The sequence below is a fragment of the Malus domestica genome, chromosome 08 (assembly GCF_042453785.1).
Source record: "Malus domestica chromosome 08, GDT2T_hap1".
Taxonomy (NCBI): Eukaryota; Viridiplantae; Streptophyta; class Magnoliopsida; order Rosales; family Rosaceae; genus Malus; species Malus domestica.
In genome coordinates, this window is record NC_091668.1 from 317,501 (window position 1) to 334,805 (window position 17,305).

Below are 17,305 nucleotides of genomic sequence, written 5' to 3' on the forward strand. Positions count from 1 at the left end.
TAGGTCGGGAGAGACTATAAGTAGGTATTTCAATAGCGTATTGCAAGGAATTTTGCGATTACAAGGTATCCTACTAAAAGTCCCTCAGCCTGTGCCTATTGATTCTACAGATCCTAGGTGGCGATGTTTTAAGGTATGATGAGAATTTTTTTTTCATTTTCCCTAATCTTTAACTCTTCATTCCCTTTGTATAAATTAACAAAAACTTTTTTTTTTTTTTTAAGAATTGCTTGGGAGCATTGGATGGAACACACATTGATGTGCATGTACCTGAAATTGACAAACCAAGATACCGAACAAGAAAGGGTCGAGTCGCAACTAATGTGTTAGGTGTGTGTTCAGGAGATATGCAGTTCATATATGTGTTTCCGGGGTGGGAGGGTTCCGCATCAGACTCTAGAGTGCTACATGATGCAATTACTAGGCCTAATGGTTTTAAGGTACCAGCGGGTAAGACTATTACTTAGTCTCAACTTTGTAAGTTAGGTCTAGTTCTGTTTGTCAACTACAAAACACTAATAAGGTCTGTTTTTTTTCATGAGGTTATTATTACCTTGTAGATGGTGGTTATACAAATGGTGAAGGATTCCTTGCACCCTATAGAGGAATACCTTATTATTTATCTGAATGGGAGGGACGAACACCTTCTAATAAGGAAGAATATTTTAACATGAAGCATTCTAAGGCAAGGAATGTAATTGAACGCTGTTTTGGCTTGCTAAAAGGAAGGTGGTCGATACTAAGGAGTCCATCTTTCTATCCGATAAGGACACAAGGTCGAATAATTACCGCTTGTTGCCTACTACACAATCTTATTAGGCAAGAGATGTCTGTAGATCCAATGGAGAATTTGCCAATAATAGAAGATGGACAAAATACAGAAGAAGGTGAATATGTTGGTAGTGTTCAAACATCTGACCAGTGGACTGCAATGAGGAATGACATAGCTCAGGAAATGTATAATGAGTGGAGAGCAATTAGGAACCAGCAACCGAACTAGCTATATGTGTTAATGATAACATTTTATTTTAGTATTCCTTTTTATCATGCATTTGTTAGATATTAGCACAATGATTGGATGGTATGCAAATTAATTGGATATTATGCAAGTTGATTGGATATTATGCAAATTGATTATTTGTATGGTATTTTCCTTCATTAAAATATTTTTTGTTTAGGTATGGATAACGAAAATATTTTGAATGCTACTCAAGAGCCAAAAGGAAGAAGGCGTAAATGGGAAGCATTTGAGGAAGAAGTATTACTAGGAGTTCTTGAGGATTTTGTTGCTCGGAAGCAACGGTGTGACACCGGTGCTTTCAAACAATGTACTTTGGTTGAAATAGCAAAAGCTGTCAATGTTTTATGTCCTCATTCAAATATAAAGGCAAATCCACATATTGAGTCCAAGTTGAAGAAATGGAAAAAAACATATAGTATGGTCGTTGACATGATAAACACAAGTGGATTTGCATGGAATAATGTCAAAAAGTGCGTTGAAGTTAACAGTGATGACGCATGGCAAACTTATATGCAGGTTCATATCCTATTTTATTTATACATTAGTTATATTCTTGCTGCTATATTTGTTACGCATGCTAAATTTTAGTTTTGCTATGTTGATATAATCTTAGAGAAATAAAGAAGCCGATGGTTGGAGAAGCAAACATTTTCCACTGTTTGATAAATTTGCATATATATTTGGAAAAGATCGGGCTACGGGTAATGTAGCCGAAACCCCGGCTCAAATGGTGGAGGAACAAAGTCATGATCATGTTGGTGAAAGTGATATTGGAGGTGAAAATTTTGTTTCTTCAATGAACCAACAAAGCCAACAAAGCACCCCATCTGAAAATAGCCAAAGAAAGAGGAAAAGAGCTGTGGGAAGTTCAAGTGATGGAACCGAGGCAATTATCAGTGGACTGAAAGATTTTTATGTTGAAAGTGGGAAGATGATGCAAATGGTAACTGAAGATTTAGTTCAAGGTACTGCAGATCATACTGACATAGCTAATGAACTTGAAACAATGGGTCTCTCTCCTATAGATCAAATTGATGCATTGTCTCTTATTTTGGATAAACAAAAAAATGTGGGAGTGTTCAGGGCAATCAAACCGGAACTCAAGAAAGTGTTCGTCCAAAGGCTTTTAAGCGACAACGCAAGCGGATGAGGATTTTGGCTAATGTTAACATGGATGTATTTTATTAATGTTAACATGGATGTATTTTATTAATCATACAATCTTATGTTATGGCTTATAACTTAGCTTTGCACTAGTATTTTGGCTTATGTTAACTAGCCATTTTGTAAATTATGGAGATCTATTTTGGCTAATGTTAACTAATGTTAACTAGGATTTTCTAAATTATGGAGATCTTCTTATGTACTTGTATTTGTTGAAGTTGCATGTATTGGGCACTATTATTTTTCTTCTGTTGGGTGATAGAGTTTAAACCAAGCTACATTTGCAAATTAAACCCAATTCTATTAGCATGTAATAGAAACAAAACAATTGTCAATTTTTTTTAAGATTCATAATATACATGGCAAAAATATGCTCCAATTAACCCATATCATGAGATTTGTAGCATTACTCTATTACACAATGACAAAAATTTGTAGTCCTAGTCTAAGCAAACACAAATCTGGTGAACAGTACTGTTTTTCTTATCCTGCTTCTTAGTCTGACATTACACCAAACGCTTCACTAAGTTAGTCCAGCTTAGTCCAGTCTAAGCCAGTCCAGCTTAGTCCCGGCAGCTAGTCCAGTCCGAGACAGTCCGGCGCAACAAACGCACCCTAAGTTTTTTATGTCTCAGAGTCATATCTAAAGTGTTAATTTTGGAACAGTCTCATACATCCGTTAGTCAAACTATTAATTCTCCTGTTAACTGTGACGTGGCGTCCATGTAGACAATGACTTTACACCACGTGTCATCCACATGGAAATTAAAAATAAATTATTTATAAAATAAAAATTATATATATATATAATAACAACAATAACAACAAAGCCTTTTCCCACTAAGTGGGGTTGGCTAATATATATATATATAAAATAAATAAAATAAAAAAACATTCATCTTCCCCAAATCCCACCCGTGCCCACCCTCCCGTCACCCACCTCTTTGTCTTCCCATCACCCACCTCTTCTTCTTCCTCCTTCTCCTTCTTCTTCTTCTGGGTTGCAAATTCGGTTTTTTTTTTCTTCTTCTTCCTTCTTCTTCTTCCTCCTTCTTCTGGGTTGCAGATTCGGTTTTTTTTTTTCTTCTTCTTCTTCTTCTTCTGGGTTGCAGATTCGGTTTTTTTTTTTCCCTTCTTCTTCTTCTTTCTCCTTCTTCCTCTTCTTCTAGGTTGCAGATTCCATTTTTTTTTTCTTTCTTCTTCTTCTTCATCCTCCTCTTTCTTCTTCTTCTAGGTTGCATATTCCGTTTTTTTTCTTTTCCTTTTTCTTCTTCTTCCTCCTTCTTCTTCTTCTTCTGGGTTGCAGATTCGGTTTTTTTTCCTTCTTCTTCTTCTTCTTCTTCTTATTCTTCTTATTCTTCCTCATTCTTCCTCCTCATTCTTCTTCTTCTGGGTTGCAGATTTGGTTTTTTTTTTTTCTTCTTCTTCTTCCTCCTTCTGGGTTACAGATTCTTTTTTTTTCCTTCTTCTTCTTCCTCCTTCTTCTTCTTCTTCTTCTGGGTTGCAGATTCTTTTTTTCCCCTTCTTCTTCTTCTGGGTTGCAGATTCGTTTTTTTTTTTCTCTTATTCTTCTTCTTCCTCCTTATGGGTTGCAGATTTTTTTTCCCTCCTTCTTCTTCTGGGTTGGGGCGGGGGAGAAGGGATGGTTTTTTTTTAATTAATTAATTATTTTAATATTTGTAATGACATGTGGGGCCCAGTCATTGTCCACATGGGCCCCACGTCATCACTTAACGGGAGAATTAACAGTTTGACTAACGGATGTATGAGACTGTCCCAAAATTAACACTTTAGGTATGACTATGGGACGAAAAAAACTTGATGTACTAAATGTTGAAAACCACAAAATATGAAGGTAGTAAACAGTTTGTTACCCTTAATTATATTTGCAAGGGAAAATATATTTATGGGAACTGAAAAAGAAAAGAGTTGAGAGGGACAAAAAATAATAAAAAAAGAATGCAAAGCTTCCCTATCTATCTTTCACACTTATCACTTGGCACGTCTATGCAATTAACAAATTAGACTACAGACTTGTTTGAAAGTGCTTTTAAAATAACTAAAAGTGTTTTTAGTAAAAATATTATTGAGTTCCAAAACCCCTAGAAGTACTTACAGCAAGAACCAACGGTTATGTGCCTTTTGTAGGACGCACTTCAAATGTCTTTATAGGATTCACTTGCAATATTACTAAGAATTAGTTCTAAAAATATTTTTTAACAAAAACACTTTTAATTATTTAAAAAACACTTCCAAACAAACCGTAGATTATTTATTATTTGTACTTTGCCCTTGGCCCATTCTTATGGAAGCCAGCATTATTTGTACTTCGCCCTCGGCCTTTTCCTATCCACCATTATTTATACTTTGCCCCTGGCCTTTTCCTATGGACGGTCGAAGATAGACGAGCATGGGCAAGTCGAGAGCCCAAGAAGGTACAATAGGATGTAGCTGGTTTACCAACCAAACAGTAGACACCGAGTCAAACCCAAGAAAATTAAAAACCAGACCCAGACAGCTGGATCAAGTAAGTCAACAAGAGCCCGTAGGCCCCCGAAACGGAAAATTCCTCTGCCCCTAAAATATCACGTCAGTATATCATGATCCTCCTCTAAACCTTATCTAAAGAGTCTTCTGTCGTCGCCTCACACCAAAAGGCTTTGCCATCTTCCTTCCTTCTCCACAGTCGATCCCATCCAACACCCAAAAGCAAAACAAAGTTGGAAGCGGAAACCGAAAAATATGGGAATAACATCAAAGTGGTGTGATTAAAGTGTTGAGGTGTAGAGGGAGGAGTAAACGCAAAGTCACCCCCTAATTTCTCAAGCCACTTATTGCAACGGGATCCAATCCAGCACCATCATCATCGTCAACATCTATCTAATCAGATGACATGGTGAAGTGGACAACCCTCCTCCCTGAAAACAGGATGACCGTCTATTTCTCCAGATGGTTTTCCGATCTCGATTGGCGCCGGCTGCTCTTACTCATCCCTCCCCTATCTCTCATACTCTTCCTCTCACTCTCCTCCTTCTCTTCTTCTTCTTCTTTTTTCTCTCCCACCAACATCCCTTTTGCTCCCATCCGATCCATCTTTCGCGGCGGCCGCGCCTTCCAGTTCCAGGTGCCGTCCAACAACTTCAATTCAACGCCAATTGCTTTGCCTCCAAACCAAAATCAAGATCGGACCCAGTCGTTGATCAAGAAGAAGGAGGATGAATTGGATCGCTCCAGAATCGCCGTCTGCTTGGTAGGTGGGGCCCGGAGGTTCGAGCTCACGGGGCCGTCCATCCTCGACAAGATTCTCAACAAATATTCCAACTCCGATCTTTTCTTGCACAGTCCTGTGGACCCCAACGCCTTCAAGTTCTCGCTCCTCAAATCGGCGCCAAGGATCGCCGCCGTCAAAATCTTCCACCCCAAACCAATGCCCGAGACTGAGTTCCAGCTCCGAGTCCTAACCGCCCAGAACTCGCCCAATGGCATCCAGGTTCCTCTTTCTTTCTCAATTCTTTCCCCTTTTTTTTCCTTTTTTTTTTTTTAATAATTATTTTCTCGAAACAGAAATAACATAAACTATTAACTATATTTCTGTTTTGGTATATTATAGTATGGTCACACGGAATTAATTGATTTTGGCTGGACCATAAAGAAAGAAGATTAGGGAACGTGATTAAGACCATCTCCAACTTTGAGCTAAAAGTTAAATTTTTTAGCTTGAAAAATTTGGATTTTAACCTAGAAATATCTTTTCTTCTCCGGTCCTTTTGTTCTAAAATTTTTCTTAAATTAATTTTTTTTAAATAAATATGTAAATTATTGTAAATTAATTTTATGAATATTTTAATCTAAAAAAATTTAAATTTCGATAAACGTTTGGCATTTAGTCTGGGGAAAGCTAGGGAATTTGGTCCAGAAATAATATTTGTCATTTAGCCTAAAATTTTAACATGGATTAGATAATGGATTAGAGAGTGTTTGAGAGAAAATTTGGTTTTTAGCCTAAGTTTAAAGATGATCTAATCGTGGTATATAACGTGTTTACAACAATTACTTCTAGTTGCCGTTTCAATCGCGTGCTCTAACCTCCTAGTTGGAGCTACGCCTAGGACTAGGAGGAGGAAATACAAAGAATGCAGTCACATGCTATAGAATTTAAGAAAACTAATAAAAAAAACTTGAAATTTTGTAGTTTTAACGATAAGCACAAAATAAAGGGTAAAATGAATAGTACTATAATTAACTTTTTAGTGTAAAAATATGATTTTTCGTTAAAATAAACAGTACCGAAAATTTTTCGTTAAACTTTCCTAGAATTTATGTAAATTTATTATACTTAGGCCAGGTGAACAACCAACTGTTGAATAATCATAATAATTTAAATAAAGAAGAAACTTGATATAAGTTTAATTTTTTTTAAACAATACTAGAAATAGTCCAATTTTTTAAAATAAATTCAATTCTTTAAATTTAATTATTTTGTTTTCAATAATTTTCTTTTTAATGAAAGATTTATTATTAAAATTAAATTTCATCCTAATTATCTTTTTTATTATTTATTTTTTGTTCTTATTTCTGCTTTAAATCCTATTATAGATTTTATTTTTATTTTTTTATTATCAACCTATATCATTTTTTTTTTTGTTATTTTTTGTTCTTACCTATATGGTAGATTTTTTTTTTATAATCAACCTGTGATATATTAATGTGTCTTGCTTGTAGGTATATTATATTTTTTTTCTACTTTTTAGTTAGATTTCATATCTCGCTTTTAAGTATAATATACATTCATATATTTGTTACTTGAGTTCGGATAAAATGTTTTGTAGATAGATTTATGTTAGCATATTAGTTTTTTTGTTATAAGATGGTAATTAGATTTTTTGGAGTTGGAAAATGCATTATTAGAATTTAATTGATTTTTAATATTTAAAAAAAATATAAAATGAGTATGAAAGAATAAAAATATGTAATTAGATAATTGAACTCATTCTTAAAAATCATTTATGTTTTGGATCTAGATGTAAAGCCCTTTAAATAAAAGGAAAAATAATGAAAAGAATTTGAAAACTTTGAGTTTTAACGGTAAGGACAAAATAAAGGATAAAGTGAATAGTATAAACTTTTTAGTGTAAAAATATGATTTTTCGTTGAAGTAAACAATACCGATAACTTTTTATTAAACTTCCCTTAAATAAATTGTAACAGCAAGGAAGGGTCTAAAAAGTCATTTTCTCTATCGAATTAACATAACATTTAAAGAGAAATAAAACGTCATTTTGTCTCTTCCGTTGCTCTGTTTTCTTTTTCTTGTTTGATAGCTGATACATAATATAGAAAGTGGAAATTTTAATTCATGAAATTCTAACTTCTAAGTAATTAAATTACATTTATTTTATGAGTCATACATGTGCAGGGTCTGTTGCAATATTTCAACCTGGTGGAAGGTTGCCTAACTATGATCCAAGCTTACCAAAAACAGAACAACTTCACCTACGACTGGATTGTCCGAACCCGAGTTGACGGCTACTGGAACGCCCCCCTCCACCCCAAATACTTCGTGCCCGGACGCTACCTGGTCCCACCAGGCTCCAGCTATGGCGGACTCAACGACCGCTTTGGAGTTGGCGACCTCAACACCTCCACTGTCGCCCTCTCCCGCCTCTCCCTCCTTCCCCAGCTCGACGCAGCCGGATTCCACCAACTTAACTCCGAAACCGCCTTCAAGGCCCAACTCACCACCCAAGGGGTACCTTACGTCACTAAACGACTCCCCTTTTGTATCGTAACAGACCGCCAGTACGAGTTCCCGCCACACCGCTTTGGAGTGCCGGTGGCGTCCTTGTCAAGCCCAGGGCCATTGAGCGGGGCCAAGTGCAGGCCTTGCAAGCCTGTGTGCCGAGGCCCGTGCGTGGCAGACGTGATGTTGAGCCTCTACAAAGGGTGGAGCTGGACCCACTGGGCCAACGGCACCCTTGAGCTCTGTGATGCCCATGAAGCTTGGGAAAAGAATTGGGAGAGCAAATTTGACCGAGTTGCTGGGAAGAAACTCGCTGCCGAGCGAAAGCGAGTTGCAGGCATAACGACAGAGCAATGCATTCATGATTTCAACCAACTGAAGAACCGAACTGCCAACTGGGACGCACCGCCGGCGGAACAGATTTGTAGCCACTGAACATTAACAAATACAGAACGACAATGATAGGAGAAAGAAATATAGTGTGGAAGAGAGTGTTTTTGGATCCGTACATTCTCTTGATTTTTTTTTCTTTTCATTTTTTAACAATAAACATTCTCTTGATTTGATCATATAGAGTGATTCTTTAACAGAACACGCAGGCTTTACAGCTCAAACTATACTACTTTTGGTCTATAACAACAAAGAATGGATGGAATAGTCTTTTCAGAGGTCATTTAACTCACATGACCAAGTTCAATCAAGCAATCAAATTAATCAATATTCAAACATCTACTTAAGTAGGTGCTTATTTATATATGAGATACGATTAGAGGACAAATATTTTTACAAACACTTTTACATTTCTTTGTAGCCTTTAGATTTTATAACATTCAACAGTCTAGATTAAAAGTGATGTGGAGAGTTTTAATCGGTTAAATGACTTGGATGATAATGTGGATTATAATTAATAAAGAAAATAGTAATCTAAATTAAAAATAAATATCTAGTAGGATAAAATTGAAAAAAAAATAATCAAACTTTGAACCCATATTAAAAAATAAAAAAATAAAAAGAAAACAGATACGTGAAAATAATTGTAACCTCCATCTTCCTCTTTGTTGATGAGGTCTGCAATGCTTTGGATGAAGGTATGGTTAGGGATTGAGGTGATTTTAAAAAAAGCTGGGAGAGTTTTTGGTGTTTGGTAAACACTCCAAACCAGTTTTTTTCAAAGTTTCAGATGAATAAAAGCTAAAAAGTGGAAGCTGCAAAAAGTGGCTTATTTTCAAAGTTTCTCCTGATTCCTCACACTTTCAAGAGGAAGAACAACATCACCACGTCCCGGCGACCCAGCTTCAATCCGTTGATCAAGAATTGCAAATCGACGGCTCGATCGTCCATTTCTTCATCGCCGCCTTTCTCCTCGCCTTCATTGTTTTCTCCGTCGCTATCTCTACCTCTAGCTTTGTCATCAGAAATGGTGAATTTCTCAGCCTTGAACGTGAGGCTAGAGCACACAATTTCAAAAACCCTAGTCTCGTATGTTCCATTAAACCCTAATTTGGAGGTGGAGTGAGAGGAGGAGGAGAAAATGAGGATTGGGGTGATCCGATTGGGACCGAAGCCGAAGAGGGAGTGAGCGTCGTCGTTGTCGCCAGAGAAGAAATCGTCGTCTAAGGTTCCAACACGGGTGAGGTGAAGAAATGGGCAGTGTAGGTAGGGGAGAAAGATCGGAGAAAGGGACTCGGCTGGAGATCTGGGAGAGTGATGGTTGGTATTGCCGGCGCCATCGAGGTCGAGGCAGGAGATGAGGGATTTGAGAGAAGGGTTGCGATCGATGAAGAAGGTGAGAAGGTGGGTCTCATTTTCGACGGCTGTGCGGAAGGAGAAGATGAGGAGGGAGAGGAAGACGAAGATGAAGAGGTTGCCAGCGAACGACGTCGTGGCTTGCTTTAGTATTATACATTTTTGGTCATTTCACACAGTCACAGCTGTTTTACATAAAAGTTTACCAAACACTATCATACTGTTTTTTTTTTTCCAAAAGCACTTTTACAAAAAAGTTTACCAAACATTCTGCTGCTTTATTTCACATATGCTTATTCTCACAACACAGCAGAATCAGTTTTTTTTTCAAATCACAACAATACCAAACCAACCCAAAATCTCTTCTTTCATTTTATAAAAAATGAACCTTCGTAAATGACCAAAAAAAAAACATGATTTAACAAAAAACCGTGATACCAGGCATAGGATTAATCCCAGCATAAATGAAACTACTACAATGAAAAAAATTGAAAGCGCACACAAATGAAATCAAAAGAGATAGTCGTTTGTTTGATTCGAAAAACTAAAAAAAAAGTTGAAAACTCATCAAAGACCTAAATTGACAAAACTAAAAAGATTTTGCAAAACTTAATTTAATCACCCTACATTTATGAACAATAATATAGGTTTACAGTTTTGTTTTGCTTACCTAATGAACAACAATATCGGGTTTAGGGTTTTGTTTTGCTTACAATAATATAGGATTTATGGTCTTGTGGTCTTCTTCTTCACTTGTAAGTGGGAGGTCTTAGGTTCGATTCTCGCAAAATGTGAGTTTGAACCACATTATTGTTAGCCCATTGTGAGGCTAAGCTCATCCTCTCCCCCCTTAGCGTAGATAATATCGTTTGTTAAAAAAAAATCATTGTAGAAGGCATCAAAATTTCATATCAATCCCAAGAAAGTTGCATACCTCATTGGCAAAGAGGGAGATGGAGGTTACAATACTTCCAATCAATAGAGTTCTACCTCCTTTCTATTTTGCACGCTTACAACTAAGGTTTCTTCATTTTTTATTTTACTTTTTATTACTTTCATCTTTTATGCTTTTTCAATTTTATTTTTATCTTTAATATAAGTTAATGTCTACGTAAGCATCCATGAATTTAATGAATGAATAAAAACCTTTGGATGTTTTGTAATCTAAAGGTTTATACAAATATTTGCCCCTTGATATATATACATATATATATATATGTATCTATGTATATGTATATCTATATATATATATATATATATATTTTTTTTTTTCTACTGGCCAAGCATGAGAATATTAGTAAAATCATAACTAATAAAAATTATTATTTAATATATATAGTATATGAGAAAGCACAATATTAAAGGGTAATGCTACTAAATTTTGTAAACTAAATGATATATAAGTTGATGATTGAATTATTAAGTGTTGATTAACGTGCTTATCTTCTATTAGTGACACATTATCTAGTTTGCAAATTTAATCGACCTAGAATTATTCAATATTGAAAAAATAAGTGAAAAGAAAAAAATATAGTGGGGTAATAAATGTCACTAAAAAAATATTAAAAATAAAAAGGTGAAAATAGTTGGATAATAAATATCAGCAAAGTAGGGTCAATTTAAGCTTTAAAAAGAAAAAAAATTATAAAAAAAAACGACCTCAGATTAAAAACATAGTCGTCGTCTTCATCTCCTTTGATGGTTTTCATGGTCTACAACTCAAAATTTATAAATTTCAGCAACTTAAAAAAGAAAAAGGAACACCTAGTCGACACCTCAGGCGCGATTGGCGAAGCCTAGGTCAGTATTTGGTCGACACTCACAAAACAAATGCGAAAATGTTGCCAACCGCATCCAAGGCTGACTAGGTTTGCCCTGAGACGAGTTTTTTAAAACACTGATGAATACGGAGTGTTGGGAATTTACGAGGACGAACAGGTTCTCTTCAACCGTGGCCTTTCAAGACTCCCAATATGCCTTGTATAAGAAGCCAGGGATGCCATAAAGGCGATGGACCTGTTCTGTATAACCTCCTTTCTGACTTTACAACGAGAACAATAATCAAAGACTTAAAGATTGAAACTTGCTTTTCATCCAGTCCAAAACTGAGAGCATTAGGACCTTGACCTACCTACCTACCTCGTCATTAGATTTTTTGAATATTAGGATTTCTCTTCTTGGGTTTATGTAGTTGCTTGCTTGCGAGCAAACCGTTGCAAAGTTGTTGATAACTCCACTTGTTCAGTTGTTTTCAGCTTCTTTCTTGCCACTTGTTCTTCCTCTTTCATTTGTTGCTCCAAGAAAGGCCTTCTTGGCATTTGCAATCATCTCCTTCTTCTTCGTCGCCCTCTTGCCCAGCTTATTCCTCCCCTTCGTTTTCTTCTTCGAGACACTTCCCTTGGCAGCTTCAACTGCAGCTTCAATGTTAGACTCTTTCTCTTGCTTTATTGGTATCCGTTTCTTCCTCTCAGGCATCACTGTGCCAATGGCTGTGGGGTCCAATATAATTGTGTCAGCCGGGAGCTTAACCAATAGAGACAGCACTCGCCTCTCGCTTCTCTGTTTACGGTTTTCAAATGGATTTGCCACCCACGAATCAAAGTTGGACTCGACCACCCCATGGAGTGCCCTATGCCTAGAACATCTTCATAAGGTCGAAACAACACCTTTCCTATTGGGTAACCTTTAACCATTTTATGAGTCATATGTCTTTTCCTCAAAGCTCTGAGTCCGCGACAAATCTTTCAGGACTACTGCACGTGAACCATCTGCATAAGCAAGAAGACCCTTCTGACTGAAGGCCAAAGTGTCTGTATGGCCAGGTAAAGTTTGGAGCGGCTCATCCTGAAGTTTCCTCAAGTCCCAGAGCTTAATTTTATTCTCTTTCCCAGCTGTGGCCATTATTAGGGTGGAATGCCATTGCCGAGGTGAGGCCCCTGTGACACGGCAGCTTCAGAAGAGGAACAGATGTTGTGGATACTGTACCAAGAGAATGACCCAAAGTAACAAACCCATTGTAGGGGTTCGCCTGCATCATATTAGTGCAGCGTAACCCAGTCCTGTAACTACCTGCCATCACACCGTTTGTCATATCCTGATAATGAAGCTGCCCAAGATTGTTTATTGATGCCAACAGGTAGTGCTTGTCCAAAAACTGAAGCCTAGAAACTGCACCATGTTCCTACATGGACAAGAAATACATATAACTTTTTAGAAATTCTGATGGAGCTGTGCTAGAAACATGTGTTTCTAGTCTCCCATATCTGGTCTGTCGAAAAGATGATATCCAGAGTAAGCATCTCTATATAAATAGCAGGGAATCAAAGATTTATTGATTGAGGAAAGAAGGAATGCACCAATCTTAAAGTATACTATTGCTGTTGTCCTAGACCATCACCAACCTAGCATTTAAAAAACCATATCCCACCTTTTTATGAACTGATCAGTTATTAGATAATAGTAGTAGTAGTACATGTTTTCCGTTGTAATTATTTTAGTTTAAATTTGTCTCTCGTGCTCTCAATCACTAAATTGACAATCGTTTCAGAGACATCCACTCAAGTAAGTTTGGCATGCATATGCATTCACATGATATAAGTTTATGTTCAATGGGCTATTTAGCTTTTAAGTTTAACAATTGAGATATGGGCTTTACATGTTAATTAATTTGCTACGAGTTTGTTTAGCTTAATTAAAGGTCCACATATTAATATAAGATTTATTTGGAGTCAGATACTATGCATTTAAAATGAGGATAAATTCAAATGGTTTTAGTTTTTAGGAAAAATTAGTATCCGGTCCCTAGTTTTTACTATTCATTGACTAACACCTTGTTAGTTCTCAAATTTTGATTCAAGTCCATAGCATTAATGTGATAATGAATTTACATGTTTATTATATAATTTTTTAATATAAAAATTAGTAATTAATTTAGGGTTTAATAATCACACCTCTATTAAACTTCTAATTAATTTTCAATTCAAACATTTCCAAAATAATAAAAAATTAAATTAAATTAAGTTGTACCTATTAGTTTTTTTTTATATATAAAAAGATTCTCAATTTTTTAATCTTAAATGTACCCATTCATATAATTTTTCAATTTTTTTAATCTTAAATGTACCCATTCTCAAATATATCAATTTGTTATATGTAAAATGTACCCTTTTTTAATATAAAATCCATTCAAATTTTTTAATCCATGTTTAAACTTATATGGGTACATTCTTTTTCGTTGATTTGAGAATGTATCCATGTTTTGGTACAATAATTTTTTTTGTTAATTTTAGTTAATGTACCCATTCATATATGTATACACACACACACACACAATATAATAGAGAGAATAATTTATATTTTATTATTTTTAATCCCATAAATTATGGGTTTTATTTAAAATCTCATTAATATAAACAATTACAATTTTTAATTTTTAATTTTTAATTAAAAAATATAGTAACTTACATTATTACATTAATGTCAGGGACCTCAATAAAAAACTAAAAACTAACAATGTTTCAATAAAAAAATATTGATAGCTAGGGACCGCATCCAAAGTGTCCATAGTTTTTATCTCTTCACTTAGTGATCACTTCAAACCCTATTTGATTAGTTGTTTTAATCAATTAGGTTGACTAGTCTGATCTTTCCGTTTCTTTGGCCACCTGATTGATATCTTTAATCTAACAGACATATTTATAGGTTCATCAGGTTAGGTTTTAAAGTGGCGCCGCGTATGCATGAGTTGAGGTTCAGGCTACTGCATATATCAGAACAGTTTTTCCTGAGTCAATAGCCTACATCAGCTAATGCCTTATATAAGAGAGATTTTTCAATATGACCGGTACACGGGATGATACATCACGTGTCATTATATAAATGATGGGATAAGTGTGCTAAAAAGTTAATAACTTATAAAATAAAATTTCTCACAACTCCTATTAAAACACGTGATGTACCATTTTAGTTCCCGTCACAACTAAATTTTTTTTTTTACGTAGATTGATTACCTTGCGGATGCCATTTTTCGTTTTAAGAAATCATAAAGGGGTTGGCTGCTTTCATGTTTTTTGATAAAGTCAAGAAAAGGTTGCAGTGTTTTTTCGTGAAAAACAAAAGAAATGTTTCTGCTATTTTCGAAAAGAACTGCAGCCACTGTTTTTCGTCAGAATAAGGCCTTGCAATTTGTGTTAGCATGCATTGAATTATTTTTTTTTTTTTGGTGAACGAGATCCATGCATTGAATTCGTTGGTTTCGTTTTTCACAGAAGAAAATGATTTTGATTCTACTGCGTTGGATTTTTGACAGCATGTATTTTTAAGAGAAAATAATACTTTTCATGTTGTTTTGTTTGTGCTTTAATTAGAAATCAATTTTGAAAACGTCCCTTGTGATTTTCATAATTGATTGATTTTCAAAATCATTTCTTTTCATTCATTCTGCATGGTCACGTTAATATCCTGCAAAGTTCGAGGAGAAGGTGATTGACGGCAGCGTTAGTATCGTGCCACTTCCACTTAAAGGTTGAAGAGAGATCGAGTAGCAAAGTGCGAAGACAAAATTACCTACTAATATGCGTGTCTAGTTGATGAGTTTTGTAAGTCTTTCTGTATTCATTTATCTTAGTGTTTGTCCTGATTTGGGAGCACAATGATTTTCTAAGTGGTGGGGTTTGCCTTGTTAAATCCTACATCATGTGTGCACATTTTATCTATTGTTTTATTTGCATATGAGTATGATAGTTTAATATGTGATGTGAATGTGGATTTAATTCGAGAACTGAAAATTAAATGGAAATTTGAATTAGATTTTTAAATTGGAACCTATTCACCCCCCTCTAGGTTAAACTAGTACCATCCTAGAACTTTCAGATTTCCAAAACAGATAAAAATAACTTAAATGGCAAACAGTCTCATACTTTTCCTGGGCTGCAGCAAAGAACTCATGAGATGAGTGTCCAAGAACACAACATCACGCACTGTTTCCCCAACCTGAAAATCAATAGTTAGTTAATCAGCCCCGTGTTACGGCCAAACCCTCAGGTACAAATAACGCAAGCACCCACCGTTCTAGCACCTCATTTAGAAAAAGAGAAAATTGTACAAATATCACCTGACAACATTGAATTCAATTTAAAAAAGAACTGCTTTAACATTTGGACAATCTACATTCACATGACTCAAAAATTGTATGCATAAACTAAAGTTTGCACGAGGTGGAGCCAACAATTCAATAGTTAAACAATTAAAAGTTTGCATGATTCCTTTCACTTCTCTCCGAAAATAACTTTGATATATATAAACAGACATATTATATATATATATATATTTATTTTTTTTCCTACTTATATATTCAAACTTATTCAAACTTCGCATACGAAGACTCGGACATGTGAACATACAGTACATACCTGAAATTTTTTAACCAGCCTCGTATTCATCAAGTCTACAATAGCCAGATGACCCTTGCGCCCACCAATCACTATATACCGACTACTTGAGGTGAAATCCAATGTGTATGGACCAAAATCTACAGACACAGAATAAAAATTCAAGGAAGGGGTGTGCTATCCATATACCCCATTTTACTTTTCACACACCTTTTGATAATTTATATCCGTTGATCTTCTTCAATTCATTCGATCCGACGGCCGAAAATAAAAAAGGTGTGAGAGAAATAAAAAGGGGTGTGTGGATATCACACCCCTTCAAGGAAAATGAGAGAAACCAGAACTGTCAATCTAGTAGAAGTAGAATTTAACCCAAGTAAAGGTTAGGTTTCAACCGGGTAAGACCATATCAAATTGACATTTTGAGCTTGAGATAGCTACTTCATGAGTAATTGATTCTTGTTTGAACCTCCATGTCTTCTCATTGCCTTCTGCCTCCAAGCAACCTCCCTCACTTGGCAGAAGCCACTGACAATTTGATGGCAAAGCATGTCTGTTTAATTACATGTACTAAAATCAGCTACGCAAACCCACGGAGGACAAATCGTAGGGCCAAATAGTATTGTTTAGGCTAGGCTAAAATATAGGGAAATTTTTTGCTCAACACCATTAACTTTGGTGGATGCTCACCATCCATTTCTTAGTTTGCTACTTGTCTCTCTCTCTCTCTCTCTCTCTCTCTTTTTTTACATGTTTTTTTAAAGATAATGCTAGAGAGATTAAATTTGAAGACAAAATTTGCAAACTATAGTTAATGGTGGTGAGCAAAAATGCTCCCAGTAGCGTATATGACATTTTTAACTTAACAATAAATAGATTTAGCCCCAAGTTGCGAAAAGAAAAAAAAATGTTTTCTAACGCACTCAATTAGTTTAGGCTAGTTGCAGTCCAAAGCTCCTTATAAGACCAAGCTTCTGAAAATAACTTGTATGACACAGTTATAAGTGGTACGACAACATTTTGTGTCAAGAATAAGAGAATATGTGCTAATTCTTTTTACTTGTCTTTGTATTACCCGCACGGAACACCACTATGCCGGTGTAGCCATGCCATAAAAGTTGATTTCAACTTCTTAACCCGTTACTTGGACATGTAGTCTTGGGCAATCACGCATGCATTTTATATGTGTTCATTATTTGTGCCACTTGATATTTGGTTTTGTTCATCTTTTCTGGCATTTGATTA

At 35.5% G+C, this 17,305-nt stretch overlaps 1 protein-coding gene and 1 pseudogene across 1 annotated transcript; one reads left to right on the plus strand and one right to left on the minus strand.

Annotated features, from left to right (window-relative positions):
* Positions 1–4,779: 4,779 nt before the first annotated feature.
* LOC103410415 (uncharacterized) lies at positions 4,780–8,517 on the plus strand. The gene is made up of 2 exons (XM_008349118.4): positions 4,780–5,675; positions 7,602–8,517. The coding sequence occupies exons 1-2, from the start codon at positions 5,079–5,081 to the stop codon at positions 8,358–8,360; spliced, it is 1,356 nt and encodes a 451-aa protein (XP_008347340.1). The 5' UTR covers positions 4,780–5,078; the 3' UTR covers positions 8,361–8,517.
* A 653-nt stretch (positions 8,518–9,170) lies between these two features.
* On the minus strand, positions 9,171–16,757 carry LOC103410443 (probable U3 small nucleolar RNA-associated protein 7; annotated as a pseudogene).
* Positions 16,758–17,305: the final 548 nt, after the last annotated feature.